Source organism: Dendronephthya gigantea, unplaced genomic scaffold, assembly GCF_004324835.1.
Source record: "Dendronephthya gigantea isolate DGI-Jeju-01 unplaced genomic scaffold, DenGig_1.0 000137F, whole genome shotgun sequence".
Taxonomy (NCBI): domain Eukaryota; kingdom Metazoa; phylum Cnidaria; class Anthozoa; order Malacalcyonacea; family Nephtheidae; genus Dendronephthya; species Dendronephthya gigantea.
Window position 1 is genome coordinate 289,381 of NW_021163147.1, and position 21,808 is coordinate 311,188.

Consider the following 21,808-nt stretch of genomic DNA (forward strand, 5'->3'; position numbering starts at 1 on the left):
AAAATTGATAGTTAATCTGGCTATGGCCCTGCACGTGTCAAATATGTGCGCATCGGTAAAGTTTTCCTAATTCACGCAGTTTTCATCTCTTTCATTCTACTCTCTGTATATTGGCTATATAATAATGCAATCAAGGATAATAAACTTGGGACAATTTTTTTAAGTGCGATTTGATGGACATGTTAAAACTTGGAATTCAACAATAAAAATATGCAATTTTAGGTGAGGCAGATCGTGACGTAGAACAACATGCTGCGATATTTGGGATGATAAATCTAGCGTCATGGTTAAGTAATTTGTTTTTTATTCATTTTTTAATTGTACTGCTTAATTCACAGTAGCATTCGGCGCAAATATCTAGTTATAAAGTCGTTAAACCTTTGGCTTTGGGGGAAGTTGCATAAAACGTTTAACTATATTTTGCGTATATAGTCAAATCGCATATCTATAGTTAACTCCAAAATTCTCGATTTTGAATACTGAATCAATTGCATGACTGTGTAAAAAGTGTGTATAGTTCTAGACGTTAACTACCTTTACATGCAACTAGCTATTGACTGTGTTATGATAGGGACTTGTCCAAAGTCAAGCCGAATACGATTTCAAATAGTTAAAAACTGCATACGATAGACCTAGGGCAGCGCAAAGCTTTTGGTTTGAACTGAAACTAAAAGTAATTGGTTTCTTAAACTGTTGTGTTGTGAGACGATATGATTGGAACAATTGGTTCCAATCATTTTCAAATGAATTTATGTCCGTGTGGTAGCAACCACAAAACCCTTTTTTTTCGAGGGTAGACTTTTACTATTTGGAATATTACTTATATCTCTTGTCGATACATATTACTGCGAAATAACGATTAATCAACCCAAAACATAACGATTAATATCCGGCAAAATTCCTCACATTATATACATATACTATTGGTATTAAGCTCAGACATCAGGGTGAGCTCAGCAGATCGCTTGTATTCAGAATTTCATATATTTTTCTCTCACATGCAGCCTGCCTAATCCTTTGGAACAAAAACACTGCTTGGTATTGCTAGGAATATCGTACGTGCTGCATGATGTGATTTTGTGATAACTTGTCTTAAAGCATGATTTTGAATAGCGGAGAAATTAATGTCAACCATGCAGGGTCCCATCATCATGGGATTAAGCCATATCCCCATTGATGACTTCATATCACAATAAAGGTAAAAAAGATTATCAATTTCAGGTTTTATATATAAAGTGTAAATCTTTTTTAAAAAGGCGAATTACTCCTAACTTCGAATTAATCTAAGAAAGAACATTTTATTTTTTTTTAAAGCATAACTGACTTTTTAACGAATGGTACCATCAGAAATGAGAGACTTGTCTAAAGTTGTCTTCATCAGATATGCGATATTTGTTAAGCAGCAAAATTGTGACATTACAACCACTAGTTTATTTATAGTGAAACCTGCCTTGTTTATTATTATTATTGTTATTATTAAGACAATATTTTTTCTGGGCGCTCGACTCAAAAAGTGATTTTCAGCGGGGTCCTGGATTAAAATAAAGTACAAACATGTACAAATATATAGAGTGAAAGTTAGAATGTTAAACTACGTTTAAGGTAGAAAATTAAAAAGACATGCAATATAAGGAAATCAGACAAACAAGAATTTCTTAAGTCTCAATTTGAAATTCTTAAAGTCATCTCCTGAGGGAGCGTATTCCAGTCCTTATCCTTCCAAATAAGTGAAAGTAAGCTTGTCGTGATTCCTGTTCGGTTTAGAAAGAAATTATGTGTATTATATTTATGCGCCTCAGAGGTATGCTTAAAGTTAAAGTCAAATTAATAGAAAGCTAAAATTAGCTATAAACGAATAATTATTAGAGACTTTGATGACTCAGATATTCATTTTCATTTAGATTAATCCATCAGAAATATTCATCTCAATGTAAACAAAGATATTTATAACCTTTTTGAGAAAACAAATCCGATAACCATGAAATTATGCAACCGATATTTTGCGTTACAATTGTAGATACTTTCGTGCAGGATTCTTAATTTCAAAATTGTGTTTTGAAAACAAAACAGTTTCATGAAAAAAATAAAAAATCTGATTAGTTCTAGTTTCGTCTTTCCCTGAATATCTGTTAGGAAATAAACCTTCCCGGAGCATAACTTTCTTTTCCACTATATGTTGTGTGCGTTGCTTTCGTTAAGATCAAATAATTGGTGTGTTTATCTTTTAGTAACTAACATTCGTATTGTATTGTTTGTCCATCCTTTGGTACACGCCTATATTCAATTTGTCAGGATATTTGTTTGTGTATCAATATCTGAAACTTCTGCTTGACTCGGGTCCCTTCCTCTCTTGTCCTGTAACAAGTGTGTGTTTGACAAAGAACTGTGGTAGTATCTGTCTTAAGAAGACAAATGTTTGTAACCTAAATTGTGTTGGAGGAAATGCTCAATACTTCGTGGCCTATAAAACATTCTTATAATAACGTTGAGAATGAAAGAAACTATTATACATCCTGTCGTAGAAAAAGGTTGGAGAAATCGTATCGCATTATTGCAGTTTCTGATTACACTGTTAGTAAATAAAGAAAAGGGAATAAATATCCCTACAAACCATCAGGATTGCAAAGAGTTCATAGTAAAGTGGAAAGATTTTGCGACCATCTTAAAAAACACTGATTTAGAACGCTTGGTGTTTCTGAAACACCTAACAAAACGAATTGGAAGCCAACTAGAAGAAAACGTCAATCAAATTCTATGATAACCCAGTTTATCTGTTTATTAAACCTCAAAAAGATTATACCCAACTAAAAGACTGGCCCTGAGACACCACGTCGCGGAGATATGTTGATGAATCAAACAATATTAAATAGTCAAGAAATCTTAGAGTTCAAGTGACATTCACTCTTAACAAGAGAAATTTCTGAACGGAAAGATATATGTCACTCAATGACACAACCCTCTGCTAAATCAACGGGTGATCTATCCTCCCTAGAAACTTGTTGAGAAAGATTCAACGCTTTGGCTATATAGTAACAATAAACTGAAAGTTTTTCAACCCACGGCAAGAAAAACGTCACCATCGAACACTTCATCGACCTAAAGTGCTTATTCCGATCAACATTGACTTCCTCCCTTAATGTTAAAAACATCATCAGCAATTTCCAGCTTTTCAGATTATCCATCGCCGATCGACAATGTGTATTCTTGTGTATACGAACATATATAAAGACAGATTTTGGATGTAATTTGGGGTAAAGCTAAAATATGTTGGTATATTTTGGATTTCGAATGTGATGATAATGATGTACCCAAGATGTCTGAAATGATAACGCAGTAAAAAGATGTGTTCAGTTAAGTTCGTCCAAAACAGTATTCATCCTTATAGACACTGGTTAATATGTAAACAATGATGATGAAGATCCCAAATTTTGACGTCTTATAGGGAATGGCGATTGATAATACGAAAGACATTTGAGCAACTGAATGTTGGAATTGTCACAGCACACTCCTAACACACATTGTTTAACTTGTGATTCAGGCAATCCCAGAAAGTGCTTCCTCTGTCTCTCGGCGTCTGGCCTCAAGTCACACTGTAGAACGTTCCCCTATCTTAATGCTAAATTGTGAAGTTCTAGACCTTGTGCTTAACTCTGAGCAATTATAAGGTTCGTGTGGCTTCTCCACATTTAGTGCGTGGTTCATTTCGAATATGAGGCTCCAGGTTTTTTTTTCTTACCTTGCCCTTTTTTATACATCTATTGTCCAGTTTACCTGCTTATAAATTTCTTCAGTTTTCTGCTAATCTGCATATATGCGATTGAACGAATGTTTGAATATGAGTCTGAATTTAATCTCTAGAAAACAGTTAGCTTGATTAGGAGCGAAAGAATCTACACTTGTAAAGCATAATGGTATATAAGCGTGTGCATTTTGTTTGCCTCAAAAATTGGGATTTTTAAAAATTCTTGGATTTTCCACTCACATTTTAATTTCACCAAGAAAGTTTCGCACTGGTCACATGCACGTATATGCAAAAAAAGAAGGTAATACTCATTTCTAAGGATGTAGAATAATATGAAAAGGTTACGAACGAGAGTGATAATTTTTGAAAAATTAACAACCACATAGCAAACATTAGTTCCATATTAAGTTTGTTTGTATTTCTATTTGAATTTCTATTAGGTTTGTTTATATTTCTTCCCACTTACTCTATAATGGCGAGCAAAAATTGGGCGTCATTAGCACACATTAATGTTTCGTAATCAACGTGTTTTCTGCAGGGATAAGAGTAATCCTAAGTTTATCTTACATGAAGAATCATCGAAATATATAATATAACGATTATAAACATCAATTTACGCTACACACCAAACAAAAATGAGGTAAACAAAGTTGATTCCCAGTAAGATTGGCAAATCTGAAATGCCGGCTTCGCACCAACATTTTAATGTAACGGAGAACATTTGTCACTGATCACACGTTTGTGCAAAAAATCCCCATAGGGATCTAAAGTTATGAACGATGGTAATAAGACTAGATTGTTTTGTTTTCTTTTACTTGAGTTAATTGTTATACTGTTTTAGAAAAGTGCTTCTGACATTCATACTTGATTTGCATGTACATTGGTTTACACGAGTTAGTGGTAATATCATGGGCTTAATACATCCCTTTTATGCGCATAATAATGAGACATATCATTTTTTAATGAGGCAAAATTATTTAAAAATGATCATGCTAATTATTCTTAGGTGATCATCTTATTATTTGTCCAAAAGCGCTCAAAAGGGCTTTTCAAAAAGAAACATACAACATATTGCCATTTTTAAAAGATCAACGATCAGCATTGTTGTAAAGTTGAAGTAGAAGCGTATGGGTTATGATGATTGGAGAGACAAATGTAAAAACATTCTGCTAAAATCATGATAACAAGCAAAACAAAATCATAGGCACACACACGTACACGCGCACCAGCACATATACACACATTATGCAAGATTTTCGCTCATATTCTTTTCTTGAATTTGATGGTTCTTAAAAGAAGCGTTTTTAAATTCTGTTTTTGACTTCTATGACATTTCTTTTAAAATGTCACGGATCAGATCTTCTTCATCAATTTCAGGTAGATGCTGATTGTTGAATTCTACAAGTATTTCAACATGTCTCTCAAAGATATACTGGTAGAAGTCGCGGAGCCTCTCCAGCTCAGCGTTTCTTCCTTCTCTCTTTTCCTAAACGACACACGATATTTTATTAAAAAATAATTTACTCTAATTTTTTTCCAACTAAAAATGCTGAAGCACTGACCAGCACTACAGCACTACAGGGGATAAAAAAGAAAGGTATTATAAGTACAAAGAGGAAACGAAAAGGAAAAGAATTTTGAGCGTATGATTAATAAACAAATAAAAGGTGGTTTAATTTTTTTTCTACTTACTCCATCATTTCTATCCAAAATTGTGCATCATTGCACCAATTTAATGTTTCATTATCAGCAGGCGTTCTGCAGAGATAATAATTGTAAGATCATGAAGAATCATTGATGTGAATAATAAAAATGAAACATTAATTTGTATATATTATGTATATACCAAGTGACTTTGGTAACAAAGAGATGATCTACAGTTATCAACAAATGAGTATTTTTTTACATACAGACAAATTGAACATACAAAAGGAATGTCCAATAAAATGGTTAACTCTTAAAGGTCGACCTTACATCCACATTTCATTTTTACTGTGAACGTTTTACAGCCGTTGCACGTTTCTGCAAAGAAAAAACAAACAAGAAACGTTCATTTATAGGGGCTTAGGTTAACAATCATAAAAATAAAACTAGGTTAATTCGTAAAAAGAAAAAGAAAAAAATAAGAGTACATACCAAACTTTGATTCCATGTCTGTTCTGTCCAACAACAATATACTTCTATACTTTTGACTTTAGAAAGACCCCCCTTTTGTCTGCTTTGCCCACATGTGTTTGCATGCTGATGAGCGTCGTTTTGAAGGTTAATAGAAGAAAGAAACAAGGGTGTGTAAATTTCTATGGACGAAGAGGAATCATCCCTCGGCTCATCTAATGAAATAGCTGGATTCATTTGAAATGATTCAAAACTTCGTTGATCGTGCGGTTTTAGGCAGGACAAAATTCTATGTGTGCGCATGTGTTCCGAGGCGATCACCAAAACATATTAGCGACATTCCGACTGTTAATAACTGCGCATAGGTGTAGCATAAGTGGTAGCGCAACACGAAAACGCCGACAGTTGATAATTACGCGTAGGTGTAGCGCGCACCGTAGCGCATATTCAACGTGTGGTTAATATACAATAATTAAAACACAATTATTTTGTGTCAAAAAAAGGCAGTTGTTAAAGAAGAAAACGCAACTAGAACTTCAGTAATATTTTTAGAACTTCATTAATATTTTTGTATGGGTAATTGTTTGATAGTTGATTTGAAATAAAATGGATTTTGTAAGATTTTGGGTTGTTTAATATTACGTTTTCCTCTTAGAAATCATAGAGACGATACACGATATTTTAGTAATAAATTCTTTTTTTAATTTTTTCTACTAAATATGCTGAAGCACTGATCACACTACAGGGAAAAAAAGAGAAAGGTACTATAAGTATAAAGGGAAACGAAAAGAATATTGAACGTGTGGTTAATATGCATATAAAAGGTGATCTAAATTTTTCTGCTTAATTTATAATTACTCCAACATGCCCATCCAAAATTTTGTAGTATTGTACCATTTAACAATTGCAAGAATATTGAACGTGTGGTTAATATACAAATGAAAGGTAGTTGAAATTGTTCTACTTACTCCAACATCCCCAACCAAAATTGTGCATCATTGCACCATTTCAGAGCTTTTTCATCAGCTGGCGTTCTGCAGAGATAATAATAGTAAGATCATAAAGAATCATTGATGCAAATAACAATAACGATAAGATTTATACAGATATGGACATAGATTTTACATACCCACAGTATGGACATTTAAATGTTATGCCCAGTAAAATAGGCAATTCTGAAATGTGGGCTTTGCACCCACATTTCAATTTTGTTTTAAAGAATTTGCATTCATTGCATGTTTCTGCAAAGAAAAAACCAAGAAACGTTCATTCATAGGGACTTAGGTTAACAACCATAGAAATAAGACTGGGTTAATTTGTAAAAAAAAAGAAGAAAAAAATAAGAGCACATACCAAGCTTTAATTCCATGTTTGTTCTGTTCAACAACATCTATACTTTTGACTTTAGAAAGACCCTTTTTAGTATGCTTTGCCTACATGTGCTTGCATACTAATGAGCGTCGTTTTGAAGGTTAATAGAAGAAAGGAGCATACAAAGAGAAACATACAACATATTGCGGGACTGCTTGTCCCTTGCGGGACTTTTTTAGTCCCTAAAGCTCTGGATGTGTGAAGGGCTTTTCAAAGAGAAACATAAAACATATTGCAATTTTTAAAAGATCAACGATCAGCATTGTTTTAAACTTGAAGTAGAAGCGTATGGGTTATGATTGGAGAGACAAATGTAAAAACATTCTGCTAAAATCAAGATAACAAGCAAAACAAAATCATAGGCACACACACGTACACGCGCACCAGCACATATACACACATTATGCAAGATTTTCGCTCGTATTCTTTCCTTGAATTTGATGGTTCTTAAAAGAACCGTTTTTGAATTCTGTTTTTGACTTCTATAACATTTCTTTTCAAATGTCACGGATCAGATCTTCTTCATCCATTTCAGGTAGCTGCTGATTGTTGAATTCTATCAGTATTTCAGCATGTCTCTCAAAGACATACTGGTAGAACTCGCCGAGCCTCTCAAGCTCCGGGTTTCTCTCTTCTTCCTTCTCTTTGCTTCTCATCCGGTAGCGCTTCAATCTGTTCATCTCGGGCATGTAGCGGTTATAGTGAGTAATATCTTGAGGATATAGAATGAAATATAGAATGAATATATTCATTCTAACAGGCAGGATGAAATTCTTTGTGTGTTCATGTGTTTCGAGGCGATCATCAAAACATATTAGCGACACTCTAACTGTTGATAACTGCGCATAGGTGTAGCATAAATGGTATAGCGCAACACGAAAACGCCGACAGTTGATAATTACGCGTAGGTGTAGCGCGCACCGTAGCGCATATTGAACGTGTGGTTACCATACAATAATTAAAACACAATTATTTTGTGTCAAAAATAGGCAGTTGTTATAGAAGAAAACATGACTAGAACTTCAGTAATATTTTTAGAACTTCAGTATTATTTTTGTATGGGTAATTGTTTGATAGTTGATTTGAAATAAAATGGATTTTGTAAGATTTTGGGTTGTTTAATATTACGTTTTCCCCTTAGAAATCATAAAGACGATACACGATATTTTAGTAATAAATTCTTTTTTTAATTTTTTCTACTAAATATGCTGAAGCACTGATCACACTACAGGGAAAAAAAGAGAAAGGTACTATAAGTATAAAGGGAAACGAAAAGAATATTGAACGTGTGGTTAATATGCATATAAAAGGTGATCTAAATTTTTCTGCTTAATTTATAATTACTCCAACATGCCCATCCAAAATTTTGTAGTATTGTACCATTTAACAATTGCAAGAATATTGAACGTGTGGTTAAGGTGGCTCGATACAGTTTCTCGAATTTTTTTTGGGCTCATTTTAAACAGGGATATTAAGCACCTAAATATTTCACTATAAGGCTAAAAGTTAATATACTTTGCAGGAAACATATATAGAGCGGGAATATTCTCAGAACTTTTGCCTGGCACCCGTTACCATGGAAACAGAGACGTTTCAAATGGCCGCCAAACAAGGTTTTATCGTGTTTATATCACAAACGAGTTCGGTGACCCCCACTTTTTTTTGCATTAAACGTTTACACTATAGATTATTTATCTATGAAAAAGTTTTAAAAAAATTCCAACATGGGGGAATTTTTTAATAAGCAAAAATGATGTTTTTGTAAATAGAAAAAATTCCCCATGTTAGAATTTTTTTAAAACTTTTTTATAGATAAAGCATTTATGGCGTAAACGTTTAATGAAAAAAAAATTGGGGGTCACCGAACTCGTTTGCGATATAAACACGATTAAACCCTGTTTGGCGGCCATTTTGAAACGTCTCTGTTGCCATGGTAACGGGTGCCAGGCAAAAATTCTGAGAATATTTCCGCTCTAGATATGTCTCCTGCAAAGTATATTAACTTTTAGCCTTATAGTGAAATATTTAGGTGCTTAATATCCCTGTTTAAAATGTGCATCTAAAAATTTCGAAAAATTGTATCGAGCCACCTTAATATACAAATGAAAGGTAGTTGAAATTGTTCTACTTACTCCAACATCCCCAACCCAAATTGTGCATCATTGCACCATTTCAGAGCTTTTTCATCAGCTGGCGTTCTGCAGAGATAATAATAGTAAGATCATAAAGAATCAGTGATGCAAATAACAATAACGATAAGATTTATAAAGATATAGACATAGATTTTACATACCCACAGTATGGACATTTAAATGTTATGCCCAGTAGAATAGGAAATTCTGAAATGTGGGCCTTGCACCCACATTTCAATTTTGTTTTAAAGAATTTGCATTCATCGCATGTTTCTGCAAAGAAAAAACCAAGAAACGTTCATTCATAGGGACTTAGGTTAACAACCATAGAAATAAGAATGGGTTAATTTGTAAGAAAAAGAAGAAAAAAATAAGAGCACATACCAAGCTTTAATTCCATGTTTGTTCTGTTCAACAACATCTATACTTTTGACTTTAGAAAGACCCTTTTTAGTATGCTTTGCCTACATGTGCTTGCATACTAATGAGCGTCGTTTTGAAGGTTAATAGAAGAAAGGAGCATACAAAGAGAAACATACAACATATTGCGGGACTGCTTGTCCCTTGCGGGACTTTTTTAGTCCCTAAAGCTCTGGATGTGTGAAGGGCTTTTCAAAGAGAAACATACAACATATTGCAATTTTTAAAAGATCAACGATCAGCATTGTTTTAAACTTGAAGTAGAAGCGTATGGGTTATGATTGGAGAGACAAATGTAAAAACATTCTGCTAAAATCAAGATAACAAGCAAAACAAAATCATAGGCACACACACGTACACGCACACCAGCACATATACACACATTATGCAAGATTTTCGCTCGTATTCTTTCCTTGAATTTGATGGTTCTTAAAAGAACCGTTTTTGAATTCTGTTTTTGACTTCTATAACATTTCTTTTCAAATGTCACGGATCAGATCTTCTTCATCCATTTCAGGTAGCTGCTGATTGTTGAATTCTATCTGTATTTCAGCATGTCTCTCAAAGACATACTGGTAGAACTCGCCGAGCCTCTCAAGCTCCGGGTTTCTCTCTTCTTCCTTCTCTTTGCTTCTCATCCGGTAGCGCTTCAATCTGTTCATCTCGGGCATGTAGCGGTTATAGTAAGTAATATCTTGAGGATATAGAATGAATATATTCATTCTAACAATATGTGCGGTTTTAGGCAGGACGAAATTCTTGAACAAGACTGATATTCAAAACGATAGCTTACAGTTGAAGGGATTAGATAATAACATGCTAATGAGTTTTTTATTAACAACTAGGGATTAATGTAACATTTCCCCTGTGTAGGTGTTTATTATTTCCCCCTTGTTTAAATCACTTTGAGGACATTAATTATATTAGTGCGTCCTGTACTATCATTTGTACCTAATACAATTTCCCCTTGTGAAGCAACGACCGAGTAATTAGTTCTTTTTGCGTGAGAGAAAATCGTAACGGTTTTTTCAACCTGTTCCAATACCATATTCTGAACCTGAAACGTATATGTCTAACCGGTTTTCAATTTGAAGATATAAAAGAGCATTCATTGAATTTTACTTTACACTGATCAGAACTTCAAAACCATGGAATGTTTACACGGAGAGCCCGCGTCTTGTTCACAAACGTCCAATGGACTTTTTTTTTACTGTGGTCAAAGTCCAAGTTGTAATTTCTTTTGCCCACAGAGTGATTGTAGCTAGTTTCAAAATGCTATAAATCTGTGGAAAATTTCAAAATGTCCTCAGCCGCAATGTCATGAGCATAAGAGGTTGTGTAAAATGAACGTCGTGAAAGATATTTTAAAACCTAACTTTGGTCGACCATTTTTTATTTGTTCGGTGAAGGGAAGTCGTTGTTCATTCTGGCAATGGGGTGATGTTTTGAAACCTAATTGTTATCATGGTATCCAATGTTTTGTGCGAAAAGTTAAAAAGGACGGACCTAACCATGGTCGTCTGTTTTACTCCTGTTCAATGGGAAAAGATGAATCGTGCAATTTTTTTGAATGGGTACCCGAGAAGAGGGACTCACTCGACACGTACTCTTCAATCTGTAATTCAGGTTATTTTTAAAAACCTGGACAACCTGTAAATCAGGGTATGTTAATTACGAAGTTGAGATATGTAAACACTCATTCGAACCTATAGAGTTTATCAGTGTTCCTTTGATTGTTGGACAGACAGGGTGTGTTTTAAAATGTCTTCAAGAAAAACTTTGCCAAAATTACTTACACCATATGACATTGGTGATGAAGAGATGTATTACAGTCATCGTCAAAGTCTCATGGAAGAAAAATTTGCTCAAGTGTTACGTTGATGAAATTGTCTATATCATATCTAACCTTGTTGTTGAGAATTGTTACGGTTGTGAAATTCAACATTGTAGCCAACGCCAACACGATTGTGTGATGATGGAATCGGATGAGAGAATTTGTATGTACTTTGACGAAGCATTAGAGAGAGTTTGTGAAGCGACGATCGCTGAAAACTTTATGAAAAGCTTACAAGACATCAAACCAAAAGTGAACGGACTTGAACTTTTGAAATATACATGCAAGGACTGGCGAATATTATTTTGTATCAAACATAGACAGTTGTTAAAAAAGAAAACACGACTAGAACTTCAGTAATATATTTTTTTTTTGTAAATGGAAGGGGTGTGTTAGTTGATTAGACAGCTGTTAAAAAGAAAGCACGACTAGAACTTCAGTAATATTTTTTTTTGTAAATGGAAGGGGTGTGTTAGTTGATTTGAAATAAATGAATTTTTTTGTCAGATTTTGTATGGCTTATACTATTAGGTTTCCCTTAGAAATATTAGAGGCGACACATGATATTTTATTGAAATAAATTTATTATGTTTCAACAAGAAATGCTGAGGCGTTGATCATTCTATAGGGAAAATAAAAGGAAAAGCAATAAGTTAAAGGGGAAAAAAAAGGTCAATACAAATAAGGTAGCCTGGAATTTTCTATACTTACTTCAACATTGCCATCCAAAATTGGACGTCATTCGCCCAACGAATGGTTTCATTACCCACATTTTTTCTACAAAAATAAAAATATTAATGAGGTCATCTCACATGAAACAGTGGTGTGATTGGTAATAAACACTAAACTACATATGAGTGTTTTCACATACCGACATATTGGGCACACGAAGGGTATGCCTTCCAGGAGAGGTATTTTTGAGATGTGGGGTTTGCACCTGCATTCCAGGTTACATGTATATTTTTGACACTGTCCGCAGATGTCTACAAAAAAGTAATATACATTCATTTTAAGTCAACCCAGCGACAAAAACTATGTTCCACAGTAACAAGAATAGGTCTAACTATATTATATATACATACCTAACACTGGTGTCTTCACCATTTTGCAACTATTTGTTCTCTTTGCGAGTTTAATGTATGTCGCTCTTTATATATGCTTCGATCACATGTGTTTGCTTACTGATTAACGTCGTTTCTAAGTTTATAATGGAAGAAAACAACTGAGAAAAAAGCTGTGGGGGAGATGATGATGTGAAAATGATTGAAGTAATTATTGTTCTGCCTATAGGTGATGCTGTCAAAAGCAACTCTAAAATTTACACTTTCATATACTTGATTAAAACATAGGTTTGCTTGATTTTTGTGATGATATTTTCTCATATGTCCAAAAAAAAATGTTCTACGATTTACTCGAAATGGAATATTTATTTCATTTGCCATATTGTGAGATGTGGGGAACGTAATTTTTCTCATCGTTACGAACTGTTCTATTTACAAATTTGAAAATGATATTTCTCATTGAGTCAAAATTCAAAATTTGGCTATTCCTAAAATTTAACGTGAATCCACGTATTTTGCAATGTTTTTTACCATTATTTACAACATATGCATAATTTTTTGGCCCACCACATGCAAACCTGGTGATGTAGCTATTTTCCCCATGAGTTGGTCTGATTTCGTCAGTCCAATCTCCCAGAAAATCTCCAAGTCGTGGTTTGGGTTGCCCTGGCCTGCTAACGTATATAACGCTATCTGTATCAACATACTAGGTTACCTGCAAGGTAGAGATTGCTGCGAGCATTTTAGAGTCCAAGTGAATTGTTATATGAAATGTTAGTAAACTAAATCCGTTTTAACTAATAGCAATAGCAGGTTTAAAAAACGCAAAGTGAACCTCTATTGAGCGTTAACTCGCTGGGGCTGTACATGAATTAACACCTATTAGCGAATGACAAGATATTCAGCTCCGGGTTCGTGGCTCGGGGTTCGCGAACCCGGAGGCGGAGCTGGCTCCGGATTCGAGCGAACCCGGAGCTGGAGTGGCTAGTTTTCATACAAACCGATGTGGCCGCTTCGCTTTTGATGGGAATCGAAAAATTTAAAAAGGCCATTTTTCTTTGTTATATTATCAAGAACATGGCCTAAAATGAGAGTTTTATTTTATTTACTTTGCTCGCAATAGCTCCGTGAAAATGGCCATTTTTTTCGCAAAGTTGACTGGTCAGCGGCACGGGAGACCGCCAGGCTTTATAAAAGTTCGATTTACTAGCTTTACGACGAGTTTTTGTAAAAACTAAAAGATGGCCATTCGAGAGAAAGCTTATGAGAATATCCTTATAGTTCTAACCTTCTTCTAGCTTGCGAAACCACGACAGGCAACTTCTGTAAAGTCTAGCTGTCTGATTTAAACCACGCACCCGTGGCATAAATTTAATCCCTTCGCAAAGGCAACTAACCCGGTTTCTGCAAATTTTCGTTTTTCCACATTGGTTTATTGAACTGTAAATGTCATATAATCAATGCTAACAATTATTCGAATACTCTAAGCAAAAAAAGATCTCTTCTACCTGTAATATGCTACGGAAACAACACCGTCAAACAAGTGTACACAAAGCGGCTCAAATCGACAAACGGCCATTGCATGTTAAGTACGCTTTTCATCGCCGAGATTTTTTCGCTGATTTCTTCGCTAATTTGACTTTAAATAAAATTCTAAAAGATGGCCATTTGAGATATACATTCATACTCTTCCACCACAAAGATTTGAGGTTCTAGGATTCGTATCCAGTGAGCAAAACTCCTGAGAGTACATGCCGTCAGAATTCTGTCACGACCCGACATCATTAACATTACAACCCGATGGACACAACCGCCGTGTTTAGAGCAAATTCACGCTTTAGCGGACAACGCTGGTAAACCATAAACCCCATATTATTATTGTTAGCCATCATTCGAATGCTTTACGCTAAAAATATCTTTACTTCTCTTACTACACGGCGCAAACAGCATCGCTAAACCATGGTGTTAAAAACGGCTCAAGTTCTCAAACGTCAGAAATATGTCAAATAAGCTGAACATCACTCGGATTGTTTCGCAGATTTCGTCGCTGTTTCGACTTCATATAAAATTCTAAAAGATGGACATTTGAGATTTATATTCATACTACACCATGAAAGTTTTATAGGGCTTCGGGATTCATATTCAGCGCCAAAAACTCACGAGAATACAAATTTTGTTGACAACAAACTCTCGGGCGATGATAATTAACATTGTCATTGTTTTGATCTCAGGGAAAACCCATCAGGAAGATCGGGTGATTATTTAATTCTGTACTCGGGTAGCAGCGCTTTTACTTTACCACTTAAGCTTAGACCTTTAAACTGATTATCACTAACCTTTCTTGAACGCGGTTTTCTCTCTGTGATTGCTGTTTTCATGCTCATAACCGGCAAGCGTTCCAAGTTTTTATGTTTAGATAGAAGCACTCGTATGATCGTATTAGAATGAATCTGACCAATACAAATAAATCGGATTTTTTCGATGTTTAAAATCAAATTTAAAAATTATTAAACGCAAAAGCACGCGGTTAAAAACGTCTACTACCCGAGTACAGAATTAAATAATCACCCGATCTTCCTGATGGGTTTTCCCTGAGATCAAAACAATGACAATGTTAATTATCATCGCCTGAGAGTTTGTTGTCAACAAAATTTGTATTCTCGTGAGTTTTTGGCGCTGAATATGAATCCCGAAGCCCTATAAAACTTTCATGGTGTAGTATGAATATAAATCTCAAATGGCCATCTTTTAGAATTTTATATGAAGTCAAAACAGCGACGAAATTTGCGAAACAGTCCGAGTGATGTTCAGCTTACTTGACATATTTCTGGCGTTTGAGAACTTGAGCCGTTTTTAAGACCATCGTTTAGCGACGCTGTTTGCGCCGTGTAGTACAAGAAGTAAAGATATTTTTAACGTAAAGCATTCGAATAATGGCTAACAATAATAATATGGGGTTTATGGTTTACCAGCGTTGTCCGCTACAGCGCGAATTTGCTTTAAACACGGCGGTTGTGTCCACCGGGTTGTAATGTGAATGATGTCGGGTCGTGACAGAATTCTGACGGCTTGCACTCTCAGGAGTTTTGCTCACTGGATACGAATCCTAGAACCTCAAATCTTTGTGGTGGAAGAGTATGAATGTATATCTCAAATGGCCATCTTTTAGAATTTTATTTAAAGTCAAATTAGCGAAGAAATCAGCGAAAAAATCTCGGCGATGAAAAGCGTACTTAACATGCAATGGCCGTTTGTCGATTTGAGCCGCTTTGTGTACACTTGTTTGACGGTGTTGTTTCCGTAGCATATTACAGGTAGAAGAGATCTTTTTTGCTTAGAGTATTCGAATAATTGTTAGCATTGATTATATGACATTTACAGTTCAATAAACCAATGTGGAAAAACGAAAATTTGCAGAAACCGGGTTAGTTGCCTTTGCGAAGGGATTAAATTTATGCCACGGGTGCGTGGTTTAAATCAGACAGCTAGACTTTACAGAAGTTGCCTGTCGTGGTTTCGCAAGCTAGAAGAAGGTTAGAACTATAAGGATATTCTCATAAGCTTTCTCTCGAATGGCCATCTTTTAGTTTTTACAAAAACTCGTCGTAAAGCTAGTAAATCGAACTTTTATAAAGCCTGGCGGTCTCCCGTGCCGCTGACCAGTCAACTTTGCGAAAAAAATGGCCATTTTCACGGAGCTATTGCGAGCAAAGCAAATAAAATAAAACTCTCATTTTAGGCCATGTTCTTGATAATATAACAAAGAAAAATGGCCTTTTTAAATTTTTCGATTCCCATCAAAAGCGAAGCGGCCACATCGGTTTGTATGAAAACTAGCCACTCCAGCTCCGGGTTCGCTCGAATCCGGAGCCAGCTCCGGGTTCGCGAACCCGGAGCCACGAACCCGGAGCTGAATATCTTGTCATTATTAGCGAGAACACTGTCAATGACGTCAATATTTAGTTCAATATATGCTATATCAATGCTGTCTTGCGAGTTGCAGCTCGTTTAATCAAAGTCTTTAGAAGCAGCTAGTTTTAAAAATATTTTAACATACGAATCACAACAGGAGTATTAACACTAAGAGTAATATTAGGTAGAATTTTGCGCGCGTAGCGACATTTTCCCCACAACAAAGCGAAAATACAGGCCCAGTAGCACATGTTTAACAAAATAGAACATTTTTTGGTAACATGGATATTTGTTTTTTAAATATGCTATTTGTCTTTGTTGTGTCCATGTAAATGTTTCGCTTCATGTGAAGAGTAACAAAACATTACTTAATACTTTGAACTTTGAACGCGCTCGAGGAGACGTGTAATCAGAAACCACGTGAAGATCCGGTAAAAGCACTAAATAACGAAAACATTTAGCTCATTGTAAAATAGGAATAAAAACATATGCCTATGCTTACAGTAACCTAATTTTAAATAAGTCAAACATTTCACGAATCTGAGCGATTCAGTCAGGCAATTTAGATGATCAATTCAATTGCATATTTTATCTGCGACTGTGTCATGTTATTAAACACGACTCGCAAGCGTCAAGCCGCATACCTAAAAACATCATTTGATGCAAAATATGTCAAAATATGGAAATCAGCAAAAGAATACAAATGTCAATGGATAAAAAAGACTTTAAAGCATCTGTATGTAAGACTTGATTTGCTTCACAGCTCTGACAGCTCAACTGCTAAAGTAAAGCGAATTAGCAAATTGGATAGTACATCTTAATATTCTAGAATGATTTATATAGTTCGTATATATATACAGCATGAATCTAGCTGTGATCGATTGTATGCTTTTAGCGTTTCATAAATATACCAGTTAGAATTGTAAACAACTGTAAACGTACTATATGAACGAAAGATGAAAATATTTTACCTTGAATAGTCAAAATAGAACAGAAGCTTTGAAATTTAACAAAAATTTGAAGATCCTGTATATGAGCGAGTTTAAAATGTGTGTTCTACGCATAAAAAACGCGCACGACCACAATTCCTTGCGCTAAATAAAATTTAGTTCAGAACCCCCTCTCTGCACAAATTAGACTGCTGCTACGCTCGCTCGCTTCAGGCTCGCTCGCTCCGCAGCAATAATACATTTTCTCCTAAGATATCCATTGTCTTGTAAAGTTCTAATCTAGCCCATGCTGTAGTAAAAATGCCTATAAATAGGTTTGTTAGTTTGTTCTCCTTTGCATATTCATGCCTTCGCTTATAGACTATTTCAACTAAATCATCGTTTAAAATACAAAGATCGTGCATTTCTATATCGGCCCCATTAAGACGCTTATAGAATTGCAGAGGATCGCTAATAAACTCACTATTTAATCGATCGTCTTTCTGGCAAAATTTCCCCCACAAACTATTTAAACATAATTTAGCAAGAGCTCTCAACCCTGGGTTATATTCAATCTTATCTATTCTTAATCGAATTCCCTCGTGTTCATAGTAATCGTTCACATATTTAACTGGTCCTCGGGTGTCTGTACCCAATCAGGAAACCCCGAGCTCTCCTGTTTTACCCTAAGAAAATTATTAACATATTCGCTGAACAAATCACTGGATGAATTTTCAAAGTGCCAAATCTCATGAATTTTAATGATTTTGTATCCCTTTTCGATAGCTTTTTGAACTTCTATCGTAGTAAAGGTTCCCCAAAAGAACGTTCCTCTTCAGAATGCCGGCATTCTGAACAGGCATCCAAGACACACTGCTTGCACAATGGAAAAAATAACTTACCCTTAACTCGGACAGGTAAAACTCCATGATATAATTTACCCGGTGCTAAAACTTGACATTTTATCAAACCAAAATAATTCGAAATATCTTGAAAGTTTTCGCGAATTATAGTCGGGTGGCCTATGGGATAACGGCGATTCTTATTAACGAAAGGATAGAGAGAACAAATATCGATATATTCTATCTTTTTACCGGGCAAAGCATCTTTGAATAACTTAAATCCATTCACTCGACCTCCGAAGAAAGCATCGCGAGCCTCAAGATCAGTAACAATTTCGAACGTGTCCAGAAATGTTTTCATCTCTTTCGTTTCCCTAAGTTGTCTGTAGTCATGTTCCCAGATAGATTTTACCTGGTAACCGAGTTCACGGATTCGTTGTTCCCGTTCAACTGTTTCACTGTAAACTTCAGACATCTTACGTTCGTTGTGATAAGGGTGTTTATTATCACCGTAAAAACACAAAGGACATGAATGGAAAACGCAACCATGAAATTCATATACCGTATTCGTTTAACTTTTTCTCCACCGTTACACGAATGTTGGATTTTTGAGTTTGTTTGGGCTGCCACAAATTCAAGCCATTCAATCGAACTTTTAGAATATGGCTTATTGCTATTACGATACATGTTTTTGGAATAATGCCAATCGTACTTTCTTTCAGATAATTCGATCGATAAACGCTCATAACTGAAGATGCAATTGTACAATAGCAAAATGGATCAACTTTCGTTTCAGACAAAAACAAATCGCAAAATTCTAAACATAGACGTAAAATTGTGACATCCTGTGAACAATACTTATACATTTCTTTTTGAAAGTCGAATACATAATCATTCGTCATTACTTCCTGATGCCATGCGATTAATCTAGTTCGTTCTTTTTCTGATTTTATGTCCGGGCTATAATATTCAATATCGGGTATTTGACCAATATAATTCTGATTTTCAAACGTGTTAAATTTAAAAGGAAAATCGCCCTTTGAAAATTTGTTGGGATCCAAACCAAACGTCACCGGAAATTTTGAAAGTGGCATTTGAAGAAAATTCAACGAGTCGATAAGTCTGATCCTATAATCATTTAAAGTGAGTTGCATAATTTTTTGACCAGAATGAATAACATACATGTCCGAAGTTGGTCTGTGTTTTATCAACCATCTCTGAATCAAAATCGCATCAAAACCTTTTGCATTATGAGCTATTGCCGTAAAGCCTTTATGTTTCATGGAGAACAAAAACTCACAAAACTCATTCAATGCAGAGTAACCTTTGAAAATAATCTCTGATCCATCAAAATACTGAGCTACTGCAAAATTCACAATATGTTCACCTGAAGAAAAATCCGTTTCAAAGTCGTAAAATATGAGATTTTCGTTAGGCTCCTTTGGTGACTCCTTTTGCATATAACACAAATGGTCCGACAAAACAAACTCGTTACATATGTGACAGACGCGTTCGCCGCATCTGTGTTCATTTTGACGTTTTCGTTGAACTGTTGAAAAACACGTTCGACATTTAAATGATGTTTCACATTTCGAAGGAAGATTGACACCATTCAATCTACGGGTTTTTTTATGATGCTCAAAACATTTAAACGAACGACAAATCTTAAAACAGTCTAGACATGTTCGTTTTTCGCTAGAGACCCAATTGCATTCTTTGTGCAAGTGAAGTATGACATGGATCGTTACAGGGATGACCAAAAAAGTCTTGAAAAAAAGACTTACATTTTTCCCAGAAAAATCGTTTGCCATGGAAAGCCGGGAGTTTCTTTGGATTAATAACATTGTAATGATCGCCACGCCTGTACAAAACGATCTTTTTATCTCCCCGGGGGCCTTCAAAAATAACTGTGTTTCTCGCATTAAAATCTATGACAATAATTTGATATCCAGTTAGGACCCCCTGAAATTTGTTTATTTCGCGAAGCCCGCACGGACCAGATGAAATATTAGCTTTTCTGTACAGTTCAAGTGCTAACCTTTTTTGAATAAGTTTTCCATTTTTAAATTGCTTCAATTTCGGGTGACTATCTGCAATCGCTTGACCAGTAGCTATGGATCGAGCACAGCATAAATTATTCTTATTTCTGAGTGATAAAAATTTTTTTAGCTAAACTGTCTAAGCTATAATCCAGTACCTTAAAAGATGTACTGTACTCTTTCGGCTGTCGCACCGGTATGATGTCTATGACAAAAGATTGGTCTAGGGGTAAATTTTCATTGCTTTGAAGAACTTTGGTTACTTCGCTGAGAACTCTGTCCGAATTCATTTGAATCATTGGAACCAACTTGGTACTGATAGGTGCTTTTAATCAGATCTGACCATAACACGCATTTTATCTTCTAAAGGTTTTTGTAGGTCACACTGACGTTTCACCTACAAAATTAGGAAAACTATGCTTAATAACAAATCCTAGATCAAATAATGAACCGCATTTTTACGAGAAATTACCTGTTTTATGGCATCATCAAAGACTGAGTTAAGCTTGTCTGTGATGTCTCTGACATGGACTGTACCGGGATTTTCGGGACTTTGCATCTTTGCTCGGAAAACGCAAGAAGAAGCACCATATTTCAAAACATAACGTTCTGAAACTCTCTCCAGATTGAAATTAATAGGTTTAGTGTCTGTTGCGCGAAAGCGGTTTAAGTATTCTCGCTTCTTAACATTGTTTAAACCTTGATTTAAAAGCTTAGTAGCCTTCTTTTGCCAAGATAGAACTTTTGAAAGATCGCTTCTCTTTTTAGTCAATTCTCTGTCTATCTTTTTCAATAATCGACGTGCTAGTACGTTTTTTCGAATGGCTCTCGTTCTAAGCCTCTCGATTCGTTCATCTAGGTTTCCTGTCATTGTTGCGCACGTCTCAATCTGTTAAAACTCAGCACGTACCTAGCCCTTTTTATAGTCTAGCTAAGTACAACGACCCAATGAACAAACAATAAAATTGTTGTAAAACATAATGAGTTCGCTTTATTAGTTTGATATTGTACTTAGTTAACGTTATAATACAATAGCTTTCAAATGTCGTTATTTCTAATTGTTTTTATTTTTTGTCGCTGGGTTGACTTAAAATGAATGTATATTACTGTTTTGTAGACATCTGCGGACAGTGTCAAAAATATACATGTAACCTGGAATGCGGCTGCAAACCCCACATCTCAAAAATACATCTCCTGGAAGGCATACCCTTCGTGTGCCCAATATGTCGGTATGTGAAAACACTCATATGTAGTTTAGTGTTTATTACCAATCACACCACTGTTTCATGTCAGATGACCTCATTAATATTATTATTTTTGTAGAAAAAATGTGGGTAATGAAACCATTCGTTGGGCGAATGACGTCATATTTTGGATGGCAATGTTGGAGTAAGTATAGAAAATTCCAGGC

The 21,808-nt window shown here is 35.2% G+C and overlaps 1 protein-coding gene and 2 long non-coding RNA genes across 3 annotated transcripts; 1 reads left to right on the top strand and 2 right to left on the bottom strand.

Moving 5' to 3' along the window:
- The first annotated feature begins 218 nt into the window (after window positions 1-218).
- Window positions 219-21,626, top strand: LOC114536481. Its single transcript, XR_003688450.1, has 2 exons — window positions 219-286; window positions 21,515-21,626. It is a non-coding gene; the product is annotated as an uncharacterized LOC114536481 (long non-coding RNA).
- LOC114536482 lies at window positions 5,267-7,444 on the bottom strand. The gene is made up of 2 exons (XR_003688451.1): window positions 6,987-7,444; window positions 5,267-6,891 (listed from the first exon to the last, which is right to left on the bottom strand). It is a non-coding gene; the product is annotated as an uncharacterized LOC114536482 (long non-coding RNA).
- Window positions 17,672-21,559, bottom strand: LOC114536480. Its single transcript, XM_028557829.1, has 2 exons — window positions 20,870-21,559; window positions 17,672-20,794 (listed from the first exon to the last, which is right to left on the bottom strand). The coding sequence occupies exon 2, from the start codon at window positions 20,278-20,280 to the stop codon at window positions 18,913-18,915; it is 1,368 nt and encodes a 455-aa protein (XP_028413630.1). The 5' UTR covers window positions 20,281-20,794; window positions 20,870-21,559; the 3' UTR covers window positions 17,672-18,912.
- Window positions 21,627-21,808: the final 182 nt, after the last annotated feature.